This window comes from Bufo gargarizans, chromosome 2 (genome assembly GCF_014858855.1).
Source record: "Bufo gargarizans isolate SCDJY-AF-19 chromosome 2, ASM1485885v1, whole genome shotgun sequence".
Classification (NCBI taxonomy): Eukaryota; Metazoa; Chordata; class Amphibia; order Anura; family Bufonidae; genus Bufo; species Bufo gargarizans.
This window is the reverse complement of record NC_058081.1, coordinates 643,978,255-643,997,733: the sequence shown is the minus strand read 5'-3', so window position 1 is coordinate 643,997,733 and position 19,479 is coordinate 643,978,255. Positions and strand designations below refer to the sequence as shown.

At 42.0% G+C, this 19,479-nt stretch overlaps 1 protein-coding gene across 1 annotated transcript in view; it reads right to left on the bottom strand.

Moving 5' to 3' along the window:
- Positions 1-2,725: 2,725 nt before the first annotated feature.
- LOC122926246 overlaps positions 2,726-19,479 on the bottom strand; it is a 62,189-nt gene continuing 45,435 nt past the window's right edge. The window contains exons 6-9 of the mRNA XM_044277618.1: positions 18,728-18,784; positions 16,734-16,898; positions 4,690-4,809; positions 2,726-2,970 (exon numbers count right to left, since the gene is read on the bottom strand). Of these exons, the coding sequence (XP_044133553.1) occupies positions 2,881-2,970; positions 4,690-4,809; positions 16,734-16,898; positions 18,728-18,784 (432 nt within the window). The 3' untranslated portion in view covers positions 2,726-2,880. The remainder of the gene's footprint in view (positions 2,971-4,689; positions 4,810-16,733; positions 16,899-18,727; positions 18,785-19,479) is intronic.

Here is a 19,479-nt window from a genome sequence, read left to right as displayed (position 1 = left end):
CCATAACAAGTTTTGGGTGTGGTTCTCCTTCTCTCAGTACCATACCCAAAAATATTGGCCCAGATTTACCAATCCAATATAGATGGCGTAAAATTAGACAGGCTGTCTAGAATTGCACTACATACAGTCAGGTCCATAAATATTGGGACATCAACACAATTCTAACCTTTTTGGCTCTATACACCACCACAATGGATTTGAAATGAAACGAACAAGATGTACTTTAACTGCAGACTGTCAGCTTTAATTTGAGGGTATTTACATCAAAATCAGGTGAACGGTGTAGGAATTACAACAGTTTGCATATGTGCCTCCCACTTGTTAAGGGACCAAAAGTTATGGGACAGAATAATAATCATAAATAAAACTTTCACTTTTTAATACTTGGTTGAAAATCCTTTACAGTCAATTACAGCCTGAAGTCTGGAATGCATAGACATCACCTGATGCTGGGTTTCATCCCTGGTGATGCTCTGCCAGGCCTACTGCAACTGTCTTCAGTTCCTGCTTGTTCTTGGGGTATTTCCCCTTCAGTTTTGTCTTCAGCAAGTAAAATGGATGCTCAATCGGATTCAGGTCAGGTGAGTGACTTGGCCATTGCATAACATTCTACTTCTTTCCCTTAAAAAAAACTCTTTAGATGCTTTTGTAGTATGCTTATGGTCATTGTCCATCTGCACTGTGAAGCGCCATCCAATGAGTTCTGAAGCATTTGGCTGAATATGAGCAGCTAATATTGCCCGAAACACTTCAGAATTCATCCTGCTGCTTTTGTCAGCAGTCACATCATCAATAAATACAAGAGAACCAGTTCCAATAGCAGCCATACATGCCCACGCCATGACACTACCACCACCATGCTTCACTGATGAGGTGGTATGCTTAGGATCATGAGCATTTCCTTTCCTTATCCATACTCTTCTCTCCCCATCACTTTGGTACAAGTTGATCTTGGTCTCATCTGTCCATAGGATGTTGTTCCAGAACTGTGAAGGCTATTTTAGATGTCGTTTGGCAAACTCTAATCTGGCCTTCGTGTTTTTGAGTCTCACCAATGGTTTACATCTTGTGGTGAACCCTCTGTATTCACTCTGGTGAAGTGTTCTCTTGATTGTTGACTTTGACACACATACACCTACCTCCTGGAGAGTGTTCTTGAACTAGCCAACTGTTGTGAAGGGTATTTTCTTCACCAGGGAAAGAATTCTTCGGTCATCCACCACAGTTGTTTTCCGTGGTCTTCCGGGTCTTTTGGTGTTGCTGAGCTCACCGGTGTGTTCCTTCTTTAAGAATGGTACAAACATTTGTTTTGGCCATGCCTAATGTTTTTGCTATCTCTCTGATGGGTTTGTTTTGTTTTTTCAGCCTAATGACAGCTTGCTTCACTGATAGTGACAGCTCTTTAGATCTTATCTTGAGTTGGCAGCAACAGATTCCAAATGCAAATAGCACACTTGAAATTAACTCTGGAACTTTTATCTGCTGATTGTAATAGGAATAATGAGTGAATAACACACACCTGACCATGGAACAGCTGAGACGCCATTTGTTCCATTACTTTTGGTTCCTTAACAAGTGGGAGGCACATATGCAAACTGTTGTAATTCCTACACCGTTCAGATGATTTGGATGTAAATACCCTCAAATTAAAGCTGGCAGTCTGCAGTTAAAGCACATCTTGCTCTTTTCATTTCAAATCCAACGTGGTGGTGTATAGAGCCAAAAATGTTACAATTGTGTTGAGGTCTCAATATTTATGTACCTGACTGTATATCACAGGGACTCAGACCGGAAGATAAATACTTTTCCCTGTCTCTATACAAACTATTGGTTGCCTTACTTTGAGACAAAATTTTACGCCAGATTTGTGGCACAATTTTGGCACAAAGGGCACATCTTAGGCACTGTGTCCTTCCTGTTAAGACCCATCTCTTTTAAAGCAAGTTGGAATAAAGTGTAGAAACCCTAGTTGCGCCAAAGTTTCACCAATGTGTGCCACTTTTATGACTCTATGTACACATACTTTAGTCAATCTGGGCCAGTATGTTCTTTTTAGCCCGTTGTTTACTTTTCCGCATTAACAATAAGTCTCAGAATGAAACCCCAAAATTAATTCAGACCCCAAACGTAAACCCCCAGAATTTAATCAGACTCTAAATCTCAAAAAAAAAAAAAAAAAAAAAAGAACTTTAACACCCAAAACAGGGGTGTAACTAGAAATAACTGGACTCCATAGCAAATTTTTGAACATCCCCTTCTCCCCAGGAACTTCCCGCAACCACCTCCTCCTGTGCAGTATATTTTCCGTCACTGCTGTGGACAGATATTGGCTTCAGCGATTACATACCATTGTCAAAATGGAGGTTAATGCAGGGAGACATGGGTCCTGTAGAGCCGGTGGCAGAGTGATGGAGCTGAAACCCAGCACTCACCTAAAGCAAGGTTCTCCATGACTCACTCACCTTTCTTCCACAGCACTTGTCTATGGGCTTTTATCGCAGCTCAACTACATTAAGGTGAATGTAACTGAGCTGCAATGCCACACACACACAACATGTGGACAGTAGTAGCACTGTTTCTTAGAAAGCAGCCATGGTTTTGTAATCCTGTACAGCCACTTTAACGGGTTTTATACTTTGGACTCCCCTTCTTATAGTTAGATACCCCTTTTTATCAGTTACAAGACATCATTTATAATCTTTCTACTAAAGTACAACTCTTTGCTTACTAAATACTACAGTTATTTATTGTGTTTTGTGCATAAAAGATTACTTTTCTAGCAAAAAAGTGGGTCAGATAACAGATTCTCACACCAATATGAATATTTTCGTATCAGATACATGTCATATGTCATAAACCATGGCTTTGTTTAAATCCTGGTTAGGAGTCTTGTTCGGTTGTGGATGGAGAAAAAGCTCCTGTGGCTGTTACTGGTGCATTCAAAGATGTAGAATGATAGATGACCACACTCTAAAAAAAAAAAAAGGACATTGTAAATACATGTATACTATTCAGTTCTCCTTATAGTAAATCTTAAATAGCTTGTCTGCTTATCCTATATTGATGACATATCCTCAGGAGTTTGGATCCAAGTTTTAAAATGGTGATCCAGTTTAAAAATCAAATACCGAAGTTATTCACCGAAGTCTCACGAGACTTTGGGAATAACTGACTTCGGCTATTTGGAGGCTGTACATTTTAATGCTGTATGGAGACGGATCTCCGTACAACATTAATCCAAAGTTTTGAGATCTAGGATCCAAAGCTTGCTTCGCTCATCGCTATTGTTGATCTATCCTGAGAATAGGTCATCAATATAGGATAAGCAGACAACCCCTTTATGGCGCTTCTAATCTTTTCAGGAAAAGTATGTAAACATGTGTGATAGCAATCTAGCTGACCATTATATCACTGTCATTTTTAGCAGTTTTCTTCTTTGTATGCTGCATTTATAATTCTCAGTTCTCTATGAACTTGTGGATATAGACTATCTGTTCATCAAGTTTGGCCACAAAATACACATGGAGCCAGCATCTAACTTGTTAATTCTCTCACGCTCACTCAGAAGCACCATATTAGACATTATAGAGAAGTACTGAGCAGTATAAATATAGATTAAGCACTTTGAATGAGATAGAAAACGTATAATTTGCTGCTGATTTAGTCATGGCTGTGTTCTGCTTGTGCTCTGCTCTACCTCCCTTCTCCCCCTCCCCTTTCCATAAACGTCAATAGGATGATGTAATCTGATCCTTCAGTGAGCAGACACCCATGTTGGTCTCACAGGACCATTTTTCATAAATTTCAGACAAAGTCAGCTTGCAAAAAGGGGGAGGCAGATGGTAACTGGAGAGTAAATTTTTGTCTGATAAAATATATTTTCAACTTTTTTTGTATTAGTCTGTTTAAATTATACAGTTTGATTATAATGTCATGGAAAATACATTCATAGTAATTCATCCTCCTTCAAGGTGCTCTGTTTGTTACATCTCCCCTAAGGCCTCATGCACACCAACGTATTTTCTTTCCGTGTCCATTCGTTTTTTTTGGGGGCGGATCCATTTTTTGCGGTCTGCAAAATACATACGGTCATGTGCATGAGTCCTAATCTAGATGTTTCATAACTTTCAATTTTATCAATCCTGCATGTTTTTCCCATGTCTAGATTGTTTTATATGATTAAGTTGCATGATTTCTTGTCCAGTCTTATCATCCTGTTTGAATGGGAGGGATCTAAACAAGTCTGTGCAGCCAGCAGAAATAGTATGTTGCACAGTGGATAGAACTTCCGATGACCACTTTTCTATATGGACTGTACTTATATTTCTTCTTTGAGGATGCCTGCCCTAGGGTCATTAAACATACTATGGTCATTACTTTGCTTGATCTGGTACCTTAAACACTAGTTTCCAAGCTGTTTTGTACACTATACAGTAAATCCTTAACACCATAGAAAATAAAAACTAAAGGCCCGCCTATTCTTTTGGTGCGCAATAAGTTAATTCCTAGTATCGGTACAGTGGGCATCTCCTTCTCCCTGGCTATGATGCTGTCCAATCGCAGCAGACTGTTCCACAGCCTGGGAGGACTTGGTATCTCACAAGAACAGGCTATGTAAGCGAGTACAGTGAGTACTACTCACTTACATAGCCTACATAAATGATACATGTTTTAATACTGGTAACTCACCATTTCATTATAAGATGACCGGCATACAGTCCTGCATGCAAACACTGATGTGGATATGGTGATGCAAAACATTAATATTGTAAGTAAAAACAAGAGAATTATAATACCAGCTAAGCACACCTAAAACAGAAAAAAAAAAAATTTTGTTACAAATTAAAAAAAATTGAATTGTAAGAGGATATTAAATATATTCTGCATATGCTGAACATAGTACAAACAGATTTGCATTAAAAACAAACGTATGGACTCCTCATATTAATCATATCCCCCAGAGGTCAGAAGAAGCACAAGTGCGCGAAACGGACGTCCCTACCTCGCTTGTGTGAATAAAGAAGTTTACCGCTACTGCAATTGGTGAGTGCCGCTGTTGTTTCTTATCTTCGGATCACACCATAATTTGCTTGGACTTTATACTATTTCAGCAGCAGAGCAGCACATTACATTGCTTTAATCAGGACTGGCTTTCACAGTATACCACCCCTTACCTGATGAGGTTTGCGGCAGTGCCACCTCACGTCTCTTTGTTCTAGTACCCATTTTAATCTTTGTTGCGTGGACTTATGATTTCATGCTATGAGGAAAGTCATTATATAGTCTTTCATCAAGGTGAGTGGTTTTGATCAAATTTGCTAGTTTAGTAGACTATAAAGATAAATTATAAAATGAACCAGTGCAGAATACTGGACCTAAAAATGACATGATGCAAAATTGTTCACTTCAAGACCGCATGATAATTTAGTATTGGCCTGAAAGAATGAAGCTGGGAAAGGTCAAACAAGGTGGCTCTGATGTAGCTTCTACGGTTTTCAAATTGAATTAGAGATGAGCAAACCAGCTGAGATTTGTTTGGGGTCCGGTTTGCCAATTTTTTTTTTAAAGTTTGGTTCAGAGGCAAATCAGTTTGGCCGAACTGAAGTTGCTCCAATTGCCCTGAAAGTTGGTAAATTTTACAGAAAAATATAGTTCCCAGCGACCCTCAGTCCAATATCTACATAAATATAGTATATATTGATATTAACCAGTGATATTTACCAATTGAGTGATATCAGTATGGCCAGAAGCCATTTGGTCATTGTGTCCCTTGCTATCACATCAAAGACAGGAAGGGCACATTGTCAAAGCAGTTGAACAACATTCTCTTGGCCAACAGATTGGAAGATACTTGGGTGGTCATAGGTTGGAGTCAATGGTGGGGGCTGGGACACAGAAAGATATAGGCTATGTGAAACTTGGGGGTGCTCTCTTTCCCTACAACCCCTGGATGAGCAGTACTTCAGTAGCAACTTAAGTTATATATGTGTGTTTTCTGTGTATGTATATTAATATACTGTAATTGTAAGTGTACATATAGATATTTGTAGCCTGTAGTTGTATTCCATTTAAACATGGGTCTGCAGATCCTGTGGCTTGTATGCGTTCATGGAGTTGTAGATTATACAGTTGCAAGACAAAGTATGTGAACCCTTTGGAATGATATGGATTTCTGCACAAATTGGTCATAAAATGTGATCTGATCTTCATTTAAGTCACAACAATAGACAATCACAGTCTGCTTAAACTAATAACACACAAAGAATTAAATGTTACCATGTTTTTATTGAACACACCATGTAAACATTCACAGTGCAGGTGGAAAAAGTATGTGAACTCCTAGGCTAATGACATCTCCAAGAGCTAATTGGAGTGAGGTGTCAGCCAACTGGAGTCCAATCAATGAGATGAGATTGGAGGTGTTGGGTACAGCTGCTTTGCCCTATAAAAAACACACACCAGTTCTGGGTTTGCCTTTCACAAGAAGCACTGCCTGATGTGAATGATGCCTCGCACAAAAGATCTCTCAGAAGACCTACGATTAAGAATTGTTGACTTGCATGAAGCTGGAAAGGGTTATAAAAGTATATCCAAAAGTCTTGCTGTTCATCAGTCCACGATAAGACAAATTGTCTATAAATGGAGAAAGTTCAGCACTGCTGCTATTCTCCCTAGGAGTGGCCGTCCTTTAAAGATGACTGCAAGAGCACATCGCAGACTGCTCAATGAGGTGAAGAAGAATCCTAGAGTGTCAGCTAAAGACTTACAAAAGTCTCTGGCATATGCTAACATCCCTGTTAGTGAATCTACGATACGTAAAACACTAAACATGAATGGATTTCATGGGAGGATACCACAGAGGAAGCCACTGCTGTCCAAAAAAAAAAAAAACAAGAGCACCTGGATGTTCCACAGCAGTACTGGCAAAATATTCTGTGGTCAGATGAAACCAAAGTTGAGTTGTTTGAAAGAAACACACGACACTATGGGCCAGATTTATCATGACTCTGACAGCTCACTCCACTTTCACATATGGCTAAAGTCAGTTTTAGCCAAGTCAGATTTATGATCGGCCCTTTAAGACTGTAATAAATGTGGTTTAACGGTAGCAGTTTATCCGTCAGTAAGCAGCTTTACAAAAGTCGCACATCTTTACGAAAAAAATCAGCACGTTTTTATGAAAAAGTTGCATGTTCTATTAAAAAGCCTCATAAGATAAGCATGGTCCTCACTGGAGTAAAATTGCAACTTTTTTGCGACTTTTTAAATAGTCCCAATAGTAAATCTGTCTAGAGATTCATTTACATAAGAAAACACGCCCACTTTCAGAAAACTGGAGAGCATAGTGCAGAGCAGAAAAAAGTCGCAAATTTGTGCGCAGTTTTAGCATTTGGGACTTTTTGGGGACTTTTTCACTCCATTATTCTGACCTGAGCTAATGAAAAATCTGGCCCTATGTGTGGAGAAAAAGAGGCACGGCACACCAACATGAAAAAACCTCATCCCAAGTATGGTGTGGGGGCATCATGGTTTGGGGCTGCTTTGCTGTGTCAGGGAGAACTTAAGGCCATCTGTCCACCAGCTGAAGCTCAACAGAAGATGGGTGTTGCAACAGGACAACGACGCAAAGCATAGTAAAACAACAACAGAATGGCTTAAACAGAAGAAAATACGCCTTCTGGAGTGACCCAGTCAGAGTCCTGACCTCAACCCGATTAAGATGCTGTGGCATGACCTCAAGAAAGCGATTCACACCAGACATCCCAAGAATATTGCTGAACTGAAACAGTTCTATAAAGAGGAATGGTCAAGAATTACTCCTGACCGTTGTGCACGTCTGAAACTATCAGGAAACGTTTGGTTGAAGTTATTGCTGCCAAAGGAGGTTCAGCCAGTTATTAAATCCAAGGGTTCACATACTTTTTCCACCTGCACTGTGAATGTTTACATGGTGTGTTCAATAAAAACATGGTAACATTTAATTCTTGTGTGTGATTAGTTTAAGCAGACTGTGATTGTCTATTGTTGTGACTTAGATGAAGATCAGATCACATTTTATGACCAAATTGTGCAGAAATCCATATAATTCCAAAGGGTTCACATACTTTTTCTTGCAACTGTATATGCTATTTATGCATGAGTGTCTATATATACATGTACTAATAGTCAGGTCAGTTGGTCAGATATTGTAAATACATACACATGTAAATACATACACATTGTTGGACACATTTGCATATTATCCAGGGAGGGCAGGAAAGGAGGCAGCTGTGTGTGGTGGTGTATTCTATGTAATGTGTTGTATTTGTAGTATCAGTATCTTCATGTAATGTCTATTGCTCTGTCATCTCTATCTTATCAGTAAATTTTTTTGTTATATATAAGTATCTGTGAGGGTTATATGTTACTCCTGGGGTGTATGAAGGACTGGAGGGAATGTATATGATTAAGTGGGTTAAATAGGAGACAAAGCAACAGTTTAGGAACAGAATAAAAGGGACGGAATATAGACATAGTTAAATCTCCAATTTCCAATAGACACAATTCCCTTTATCAGTGCATAACCCCTTCTAGCCTCTATTTAATATTTTTTAGGAAACTTGCTATCTCTTTTCATTTATTTTTTATGATTTTCTCCCCCCACCCCAAGCTCTGGAATGCAATGACAGCAATAGTAAATGATGTCTGAGTGATACTGCCATACATAGCTAGGGGTAAACGCACATTTGAGGGTGTTATCATACAGTGTGTTTAAAAAGACATCGCGCCAGCAAGGCGAGGTGGGCAAAGTCTATAAATCAGAATCAGCCAGAGTGTGAAAATCCTACTGAAGCCAGGCTTGGTTCATTTAGACAAAAGTGATGCTTTGGATACTGGCGGAAGGACAACTCGGTCCGCTTGGGGGTGTCATGATACCCCCCGCAGCACTATAAACCCTCTCAGAGATGACACTGGAGGCCTAGCAAGAAAGAAGATAGAGAACGTGCTGTGCCAGTCCAGGCCACTGTTCCAGTCTGCCTGCCCATAAATCCATAGGGTCAGGGAATATAGTGTCAGCGTCTCTTCAAAAATACATATGAGGGGGACAGGATACAACTGTAGCATGAAAACCTTGCACTGCCTCTGCCTAACCTTGAAACAACACATGCTCCCTGCTGAGGCGGTCTGGTGCATGACCAAATTGTTCATGGCTTTCCGCTGCTCGTAAGTGACGCTGTGCCCTTCTGCTGTTGGGGATGGGACTGTATCCATGGAGGAGGAGGTGGAAGAGACAGATAAAAGCCTGCTGTGGGAGTCAGTCCCATGATATGGTGGGAAAGGGGGACCTGGCCATGGTGCTGGGGGGCTGCTTCCCCACTGTCGCAAAAAAATTTTTACCCAGTAGGGTGTGAAAGGTATGTACTGTCCCTGTCCAGGTGTCCACTATGGAGTGCTCTGCATTTTCCCTGACTGCCACTATAGCTGCCCCCACCGCCAATGCCGTGGCTACAGGTGCCACTATTGCCACCATGCATGAGGTCGCCAGCCTCCTCCCCAACCTCCTCCTCAGGGCAGCCCAAACAGTAAGGGTTGTCACACAAGTCATCAACAGGGAGACTCTTGACTATCTGCCTTAGGGTGTGGTGGGGTTTTCTTGCCACTTCTTAGGGAAAAAGAAGGTTCCCCTCTAGGAAGGGGCACTAAAGACTGGGAAGACTCCACTGAAAGCATTCTTTGGAACTTTAAGAAGGAGCAGAAGCAGGAACGCTGTGACACCTCGCTCCACAGCACAGTGTCGGACTCTGAAGTCAGCCTCACGTCATCCTGCTGCAACTGAGAGCCATCCAATCCCCAATCCCCAATCTTATCCTCTTTCTCCTCAATTTAAAGTTTGTATCTTTCTTAAGCCAGCAGGGACAACTGGAACCTCTCAGATAATGTTGTGCACTACCCTGTGTATTGGTGTAGTAAACACATATTTACGATATGCTGCTACTTTGAATATAATAAAGATTACCCCCCCAAAAAATAAAAAAATTGCTTAAAAACGTGTCGAATAGAGAAATGGATTTGTGCCTGAATCGTTATTACTCCCAAATTCCTTTGTGCGCTATCCTGTCTATTGGTGTAGTAATCATGTATACATGATGGCTTAATTACATTTAACAATCCTAGAAAAAAAAAAATATTCCAACTGTGTGAAAACTGAAAATATGTACGGACAACTGAGGATTGAAGCTTAATTTCAACTTAACACACGTAGTAGATTGCTGCCACACTGTGGGTATTGCTGCAGTAATCAAGTATGTATGCTGCTTATTTAACCACTTCAGCCCCCCTCCTTAAACACCCTTAATGACCAGGCCACTTTTTGCACTTCTGCACTACACTACTTTCACCATTTATTGCTCGATCATGCAACTTACCACCCAAATGAATTTTGCCTCCTTTTCTTCTCACTAATAGAGCTTTCATTTGGTGGTATTTCATTGCTGCTGACATTTTTACTTTTTTTGTTATTAATCGAAATTTAGCAAAATGTTTGGAAAAAAATGAAATTTTTCACTTTCAGTTGTAATTTTTTTTTTTAAAACTACATCCATATATACATTTTTCACAAAATGTATTGTTCTACATGTCTTTGATAAAATAAAAAAAAATGTTTGGGTAAAAAAAAAAAATGGTTTGGGTAAAAGTTATAGCATTTACAAACTATGGTACAAAAATGTGAATTTCCACTTTTTGAAGCAGCTCTGTCTTTCTGAGCACCTATCATGTTTCCTGAGGTTTTACAATGCCCAGACAGTAGAAAACACCCACAAATGACCCCATTTTGGAAAGTAGACACCCTAAGGTATTCGCTGATGGGCATAGTGAGTTCATTTATTTTTTGTCACAAGTTAGCGGAAAATGATGATTTTTTTAATAATTTTTTTCCTTACAAAGTCTCATATTCCACTAACTTGTGACAAAAAATAAAAACTTATGTGACACTTTTTTGCAGCCTAGGTGGGCAAAGGGGCCCACATTCCAAAGATCACCTTTCGGATTTCACAGGCCATTTTTTACAGATTTTGATTTCAAACTACTTTGCACGCATTTGGGCCCCTAAAATGCCAGGGCAGTATAACTACCCCACAAGTGACCCTATTTTGAAAAAAAAGACACCCCAAGGAATTTCATGATGGGCAAAGTGAGTTCATGGAAGTTTTAATTTTTTGTCACAAGTTAGTGGAATATGAGACTTTGTAAGAAAAAAAAAAAATCATCATTTTCCTCTAACTTGTGACAAAAAAAAAAAAATTCTAGGAACTCGCCATGCCCCTCACGGAATACCTTGGGGTGTCTTCTTTCCAAAATGGGATCACTTGTGGGGTAGTTATACTGCCCTGGCATTTTAGGGGCCCAGATGCGTGAGAAGTAGTTTGAAATCAAAATCTGTAATAAATGCCCTGTGAAATCCAAAAGGTGCTCTTTGGAATGTGGGCCCCTTTGCCCACCTAGGCTGCAAAAAAGTGTCACACATGTGGTATCGCCGTACTCAGGAGAAGTTGGGGAATGTGTTTTGGGGTGTCATTTTACATATACCCATGTTGGGTGAGAGAAATATCTCGGCAAAAGACAACTTTTCCCATTTTTTTATACAAAGTTGGCATTTGACCAAGATATTTATCTCACCCAGCATGGGTATATGTAAAATGACACCCCAAAACACATTCCCCAACTTCTGCTGAGTACGGCGATACCACATGTGTGACACTTTTTTGCAGCCTTGGTGGGTAAAGGGGCCCACATTCCAAAGAGCACCTTTCGGATTTCACAGGCCATTTTTTACAGATTTTGATTTCAAACTACTTTGCACGTCTACTCAGATGTTTTGCTCAGGGGTATACAAATCTGCAAATTTCTGGTTGAAATGGTCTATGAGGGGCCGAATTTTGTGGAGCCGGTCAAAAGCTGGGTGGCCTCTGGGACGGGAGGTGGTGTTGTCGCTAAAGTGCAGGAAATGCAGGATGGTCTCAAATCGTGTCCTGGACATAGCAGCAGAGAACATGGGCATGTGATGAATTGGGTTCGTGGACAAATATGACCGCAATTCATGCTTTTTGGTTAGACCCATGTTGAGGAGAAGGCCCAGAAAAATTTTAATTTCGGAAACTTGGACTGGTTTCCACCGGAAAGGCTGGGCATAATAGCTTCCCGGGTTGGCGGATATGAATTGAGTGGCATACCGATTTGTTTCTGCCACAACTAAGTCCAAGAGCTCCGCAGTCAAGAACAGCTAAAAAAATCCCAGGGCCGAACCGATCTGAGCTGTCTCAACCCGAACTCCAGACTGGGCAGTGAAAGGGGGAACTACAGGTGTGGCTGAAGTTGGGGACTGCCAATCAGGGTTTGCCAGCACCTCAGGGATTCTAGGGGCTCTACGGGCCTGTCTGTGCGGTGGCTGCGACGGGGTAACTACTGCACATGCCACCGTACCAGCTTCAACTGCCCTTCTGGTGCTCGCCACTTCACCATGTTGTACGGCAGTGCTGGTACTAGGTCCCGGATGGGCTGCACTGCTGGTGTATGCCTCACCACATAATCCGACAGCGCCAGCCCCACTCTGCTGCCCTTGAAGCGGATCCTGCACAACCTGTGGTCTAGCAACACGGGGCCGGGTACGCCTGGTGCTATCAGGGACCTCAACCTCCTCGTCCGAACTTTGGGTCAGACTGCCACTGCTTTCTACAGGTTCATATTCTGACCCGCTAGATTCATCAGATGAGGGTTCCCATTCCTCATCCGACTGGGTCAGAAGCCTGTAGGCCTCTTCAGAAGAATACCCCATGTTTGACATTTGGACTACTAAATTTAGGGGTATTCCCTGAGAACACTCATGAAAAAAAGCAAGCCTGTCTTACAAATGGGAGGCTAGCAAAGTATCGGAGGCCGCTGCGATTGATAAAAAATATCAAAACTGATTTTTTTATCGCCGCAGCGCTTGTAAAGTGATTGTGCAGTGATCCAAAAAAAAAACTTTTTTGTCACTGCGGCGGGGCGGGTGTGGGTGAACACACGTGTGGGCAACCGATCAGGCCTGATCGGGCAAACACTGCGTTTTGGGTGGAGGGCGAGCTAAGGTGACACTAATACTATTATAGATCTGACTGTGATCAGTTTTGATCACTTACAGATACTATAAAAGTACAAAAGCTGATTAGCGATACGCTAAGCAGCAAATAAGTGACTGCGGTGCGGTGGGCTGGGCGCTAAACGATCGCTAATCTACGGAACCAAGGGGCCTAAACTATCCTAAAACCTAACAGTCAATACCAGTGGGAAAAAAAAGTGACAGTTTACACTGATCACTTTTTTCCCTTTCACTAGGTGATTGAGAGGGGCAAGAAGGGGTGATCAATGGGTTAATTGGGGTGCTGGGGGGTGATCTGGGGCTAAGGTATAGTGTTTGGTGCTACTCACTGTGATGCCTGCTCCTCTGCTGAGACCAACCGACGAAAAGGACCAGCAGAGGAGCAGGGAAGCCATTTAACACCTTATATTTACAAATTATGTAGAGTCCATCCGTTCACCTTTTCTGCATCGCACAAAGACACTGTGGTTGGAACCAAAGATCTCAAATTTGGACTCATCAGACCAAAGCACAGATTTCCACTGGCCTAATGTCCATTCCTTGTGTTCTTTAGCCCAAACAAGTCTCTTCTGCTTGTTGCCTGTCCTTAGCAGTGGTTTCCTAGCAGATATTCCACCATGAAGGCCTGATTCACACAGTCTCCTCTTAACAGTTGTTCTAGAGATGTGTCTGCTGCTAGAACTCTGTGTGGCATTGACCTGGTCTCTAATCTGAGCTCCTGTTAATCTGCGATTTCTGAGGCTGGTGACTCGGATGAACTTATCTTCCGCAGCAGAGGTGACTCTTGGTCTTCCTTTCCTGGGGCCGCATGTGAGCCAGTTTCTTTGTAGCCCTTGATGGTTTTTGTGACTGCACTTGGGGACACTTTCAAAGTTTTCCCAATTTTTTGGACTGACTGACCTTCATTTCTTAAAGTAATGATGGCCACTCGTTTTTCTATACTTAGCTGCTTTTTTCTTGCCATAATACAAATTCTAACAGTCTATTCAGTAGGACTATCAGCTGTGTATCCACCTGGCTTCTCCACAACACAACTGATGGTCCCAACCCCATTTATAAGGCAAGAAATCCCACTTATTAAACCTGACAGTTCACACCTGTGAAGTGAAAACCATTTCAGGTGACTACCTCTTGAAGCTCATCAAGAGAATGCCAAGAGTGTGCAAAGCAGTAATCAAAGCAAAAGGTGGCTACTTTGAAGAACCTAGAATATGACATATTTTCTGTTGTTTCACACTTGTTTGTTATGTATATAATTCCACATTGTGTTAATTCATAGTTTTTATGCCTTCAGTCAAAAAAATAAAGAAAACTCTTTGAATGAGAAGGTGTGTCCAAACTTTTGGTCTGTACTGTATGTATATAAATATATATATATATATATATATATATCTTATATATATATAAAAATGAGTTTCTGTCTGTCTGTCTAGATGTCTGTCTGTCTGTCTGTCTGGATGTTCTTTATGCGTGACCAAACAACTGGACCGATCTTCACCAAATTTAGCACACAGGTACATCAGGTGTTCGGGAAGGTTTTTGACTGGCTCTCAGCTCTCTAGGACTTACCGTTCCTGAGATATACCCAAAAAATGACCCACATTGGCCAATACAAGAATGCAAGTCTTTCTCTTCAAATCCCAACTGCCATAAGCACAGTTTTACTCCAGGTTTCCATAACAACCCAACCATTTTTCTTTACTGCTTAAAGGGGTGGACACTGTGGAGGTCACTGTTATTAAAGGGGCGGGCACTGTGGAGGTCACTGTTATTAAAGAGGCGGGCGCTATAAAGGTCCCTGTTAAAGGGGGGGGGGCACTGTGAAAGTCACTGTTAAAGGGGCGATCACTGTGAAAGTCACTGTTAAAGGGGCGGTCACTGTTAAAGGGGCAGCCACTGTGAAAGTCACTGTTAAAAGGGCAGCCACTGTGAAAGTCACTGTTAAAAGGGGAGTCACTGTTAAAGTGGCGGTCACTGTGAAAGTCACTGTTAAAGGTGTGGTCACTGTTAAAGGGGCGGTCACTGTGAAAGTCACTGTTAAAGGGGCGGTCACTGTGAAAGTCACTGTTAAAGGTGTGGTCACTGTTAAAGGGACGGTCACTGTGAAAGTCATTGTTAAAGGGGTGGGCACTGTTAAAGGGGCAGCCACTGTGAAAGTCACTGTTAAAAGTGCAGCCACTGTGAAAGTCACTGTTAAAGTGGAGTCACTGTTAAAGTGGCGGTCACTGTGAAAGTCACTTTTAAAGGGGCGGTCACTGTGAAAGTCACTGTTAAAGGGGCGGTCACTGTTAAAGGGGCGGTCACTGTTAAAGGGGCAGCCACTGTGAAATTCACTGTTAAAAGGGCGGCCACTGTGAAAGTCAATGTGAAAGTCACTGTTAAAGGTGTGGGCACTGTTAAAGGGGAGGTCACTGTGAAAGTCACTGTTAAAGGGGTGGTCACTGTGAAAGTTACTGTTAAAGGGGCGGTCACTGTTAAAGTGATGGTCATTGTGAAAGTCACTGTTAAAGGGGAAGTCACTGTTAAAGGGGTGGTCACTGTGAAAGTTACTGTTAAAGGGGCTGTCACTGTGAAAGTCACTTTTAAAGGGGCGTTTACTATGAAGGTCACTGTTAAAGGGGTGGTCAATGCTGAAGGGGCGGTCACTGTTAAAGGGACGGGCACTGTGGAGGTCACTGTTAAAAGGGCAGGCACTGTTAAAGGGGCGCCACTGTGGAGGTGAGTGTTAAAGGGGCGGGCACTGTGGAGGTCGTTGTGAAATGCGCAGGGACTGTAGAAGTCACTGTTATGGGGAAACTGTCGATACCTTTTTACGACACACGGAAATATAAAATTAAATAGATGAAATATACCCGTGCGAAGCCGGGTCCTTCTGCTAGTATATATATATTTGTGGAAATAGGAAAACAAAATGAAAGCATTTGCTTTCAGGTACCTGCTTTTGAGGTACATCTGCACTTTTGATAGCAGGCACAACCACATGTCCTGTCTCCTCTTTTCCTGTCCGTCAGCTGCCCTGCTTCTCTCTATTGTACCACACAATTCTTCTTTGGAATCCTAGCCATTCCCTTCACCGTCCCTGGCAATTAGCTTGATTCATTGATTTTTGACTGTCCCTGATAGATTTTTCACTGTCCCTGACTGATTGTTTACCTGGTAGACACTGTAACACCCAACCACCCTCTCTCACAGCCCAGCACAGAATGATGTTCTGCTAGGCCACCTCCCTGCCTGCTGCAGCACTGATTGGCTCATCCAGGGTGTCAGCCTGGAGCCAATCAGGGTAAACCCTCCCCCCACTTCCTCTCAGGGTCATGTGAGAACTCCTCTTCTTCCTCATTACTTCTTTTTTTCTGGCCGACATGTGCACTAAAATGGCACTATGCATCTTTTTAGTAGATTCGTCTGAAACAAACCCGGAAAGATTCAGGTTTGTCTCCCGTCCAAAAAATATCAAAGTTCGGACTGAACTGGTTCGCTAATCCTTAATTTGAATGTTACAGTTTTTCAGTGAATAGCAGTTTTACCTACAAAGCTGATTGTAATGGCATCACGGCCACATCAGACCCACCTTGTTTTCCTTACCGTAAAGGACTAAAATTAATATGCAATTTACCTGTGGGTTAAATATTCCTACGCATTCCGTATTTGGTTTATAATATGCACAATACCATTCAGAAGATGGAAAATAAAGTGGTGAAGGAAAAATTGTTGTCATCATTAATATTGCAAAACTAGCAGCAGCAATACTGATCATGGTCATCACCAAACTTGATTTCACCTGGAAAAAAATAAATCATTAGATAAATCAGAAACTAGAAATTGTAGATTAACTCTTCCGAAGACTAAATATATCATTATAAACTACTGTGTGAAAAAAATATTTTGAAAAATATGTGTTCCAAGAGATTAACCATCCCTATAACTAGAGATGATCGAATCCCATGAAGTGGAATTCTATCCGAATTTCAGGATAAATTCGATTTGCCTCGAAGCCGAATTTCCTTGTACTTTGTGTCAGCGAATCGATTTAACCTGAAATAGAGTAAGGGTACTTTCACTCTAGCGTTAGTGTGATCCGGCAGGCAGTTCCATCATCGGAGCTGCCTGCCGGATCCGTCGATCAGTGTGACAACTGACAGCATTTGTAGACGGATCCGGGTGCGGATCTGTCTACAAATGCATTGCAAGAACGGATCCGTCTCTCTGCTTGTCATGCAGATGGACGGATCCGTCTTGCAGTCTTTTTCACAGTTTTCCCGGTCTGCGCATCCTTCAGTTGTTTTGCAATGCCGGCACTAATGCAAGTCAATGGGAAATGAATGCCGGCATTCCGGCGACTGATCAGGCATTTTGGACGCAAAATGCTGCGCATGTTGCGGTATTATGTCCGGCCAAAACGCCTGACAGTGACTGAATGGAAGGCATATTGATGCAAACTGAATGGATTTCTATCCATTCAGAATGCATTGGGATATGCTGATCAGTTCTTTTCCAGCATTGAGCCCTTTTGACGGAACTCTATGCCGGAAAAGAATAACGCAAGTGTTAAAGTACCCTAAAAAAAACAAAAAAAACATACTTACCTCCTCCATTTCTCTATTTGATCGCTATAGGCCACCAACCTCCATCTTGATTGAAGATCTCAGACGAAATCCTGTGCATGGTGACGTATGACGTCACCACGCCGGACGGCTTTATGACGTAATCTCGCGCTGCGCGAGATTTCGCTCCAGATCTTCAAGCAAGATGCCGACGGTTGGCCCATCGCGAGCAAACGGAGGCGGTAAGTTTGATTTAACTTTTTTTTAAATGTTCATTTCACACTGTTTTTACACTCAGATGCTGCAATCATGTGTGAACGCGGCATCTGAGGGGCGGCGCTATCGATGCTCCCCGTCATTGCACCTGCTACTTACAAAAAGATGCGGTTCATGAGACAATATGGCTGTACTTGTCTGTATTGAACAATGCTACTCACTCCTGATTATCTTTTAGACAGCATTCAACTCCACAACTTAGGCAAGTGTAAAGAATCCAGACGAAGTTTATTTCAAGCTGAAATCTTACAGTTTTGCACAAAACACTAGGTGAAAAGCCTTTTTTTTTTTAAAACACAGAACTACAAGTAAGACGGGTGCCTCTATACAGTAGTGTCTAAACTTTATGAGCTGTGGGAACCTTGTGATGTCACAGGTTCATGTGACAAGCAGCCACGGATGTAGCAGAGGGGTAATATCTACACCCCATGAGCTGGTCCATAAAAAATAGTAATATAATATAAAAATGGTGTGGCTTCCAATGTCATGTGACCCTCTGACGTCACAAGGTCTTTACAGCTCATGAAGTTTAGACACTACCGCCCCATACAGAGATATGGGAGGAGCTGATTACATCACAGTCAAACTACAGGGAGACTGCAAGGACAACCTTAATCAGCAAGCACAAAGCAATACAGCAATGAGATAATGCATACAAACCATGAAGACATGGGACATGACACACTCGCTTTCATGACGAGTCTGATATGCGTGACTTCATTGGAAATGAGGGTCTCTCTAGACATATGACTAAAACATATGCATTTTTTATTTTTTTTATTGCTCGTACCTTGAAGATTGTGGGTTTAATTGAAGTAGCCAGTGAAAGCGATCCAGAAACAACATACTGTAACACAAAGAAAAATAACATCAGAAATCAACAGCAGATTGTAACCATGGAGTGCAACCATTAAAAAGATGCTGTTGGCAACTATGCATTAATCTCCACACACAATAGCTAGCTTCAGTGGTGTAGCTACCATGGAGGCAGACCATGGGACTTTTATTAAAGGGGTTATCCGACTTAAATAAATCTATTCTAATTGCTTTTATTGTTGTCCATTGAAAGTTTATTAAAGTCACTTTCATAAGCTATCACCATTTGTCCAGTTCAGTTCTGGGTCATGTGACCCCTGACGTCAGCAAGCCTGCTCTGGCTCTGACGTCTCGTTTACAGGCGTCTCCCTGCTTGGGGGAGTGGCCAGGCTGTGTAAACGAAACGTCAGAGCTCTGGTGCCCTCCCCCCTCCAGCTCTCCTCACACTGCCTCGGCTCTGGTATGCGATCTCTCATGCTCAGTACATACCAGAGCCGAGGTGATCTCTTCTCCAGCAGCAGGGTATGTTTGGCTGTTTGTCCCTCCTGCATTCACTGGGGCTAGAGGTGGCATTTTGTACACATTCCCCTCTGCATCTGGGGATCGTTATTACAGCCCTAATGGGGCCCTCTGCACCTGGATCCGTCTACAAATGCTGTCAGTTGTCACACTGAGGCTACATTCACACTTGCGTTCGGAGCGGATCCGTCTGATGTCTGCACAGAC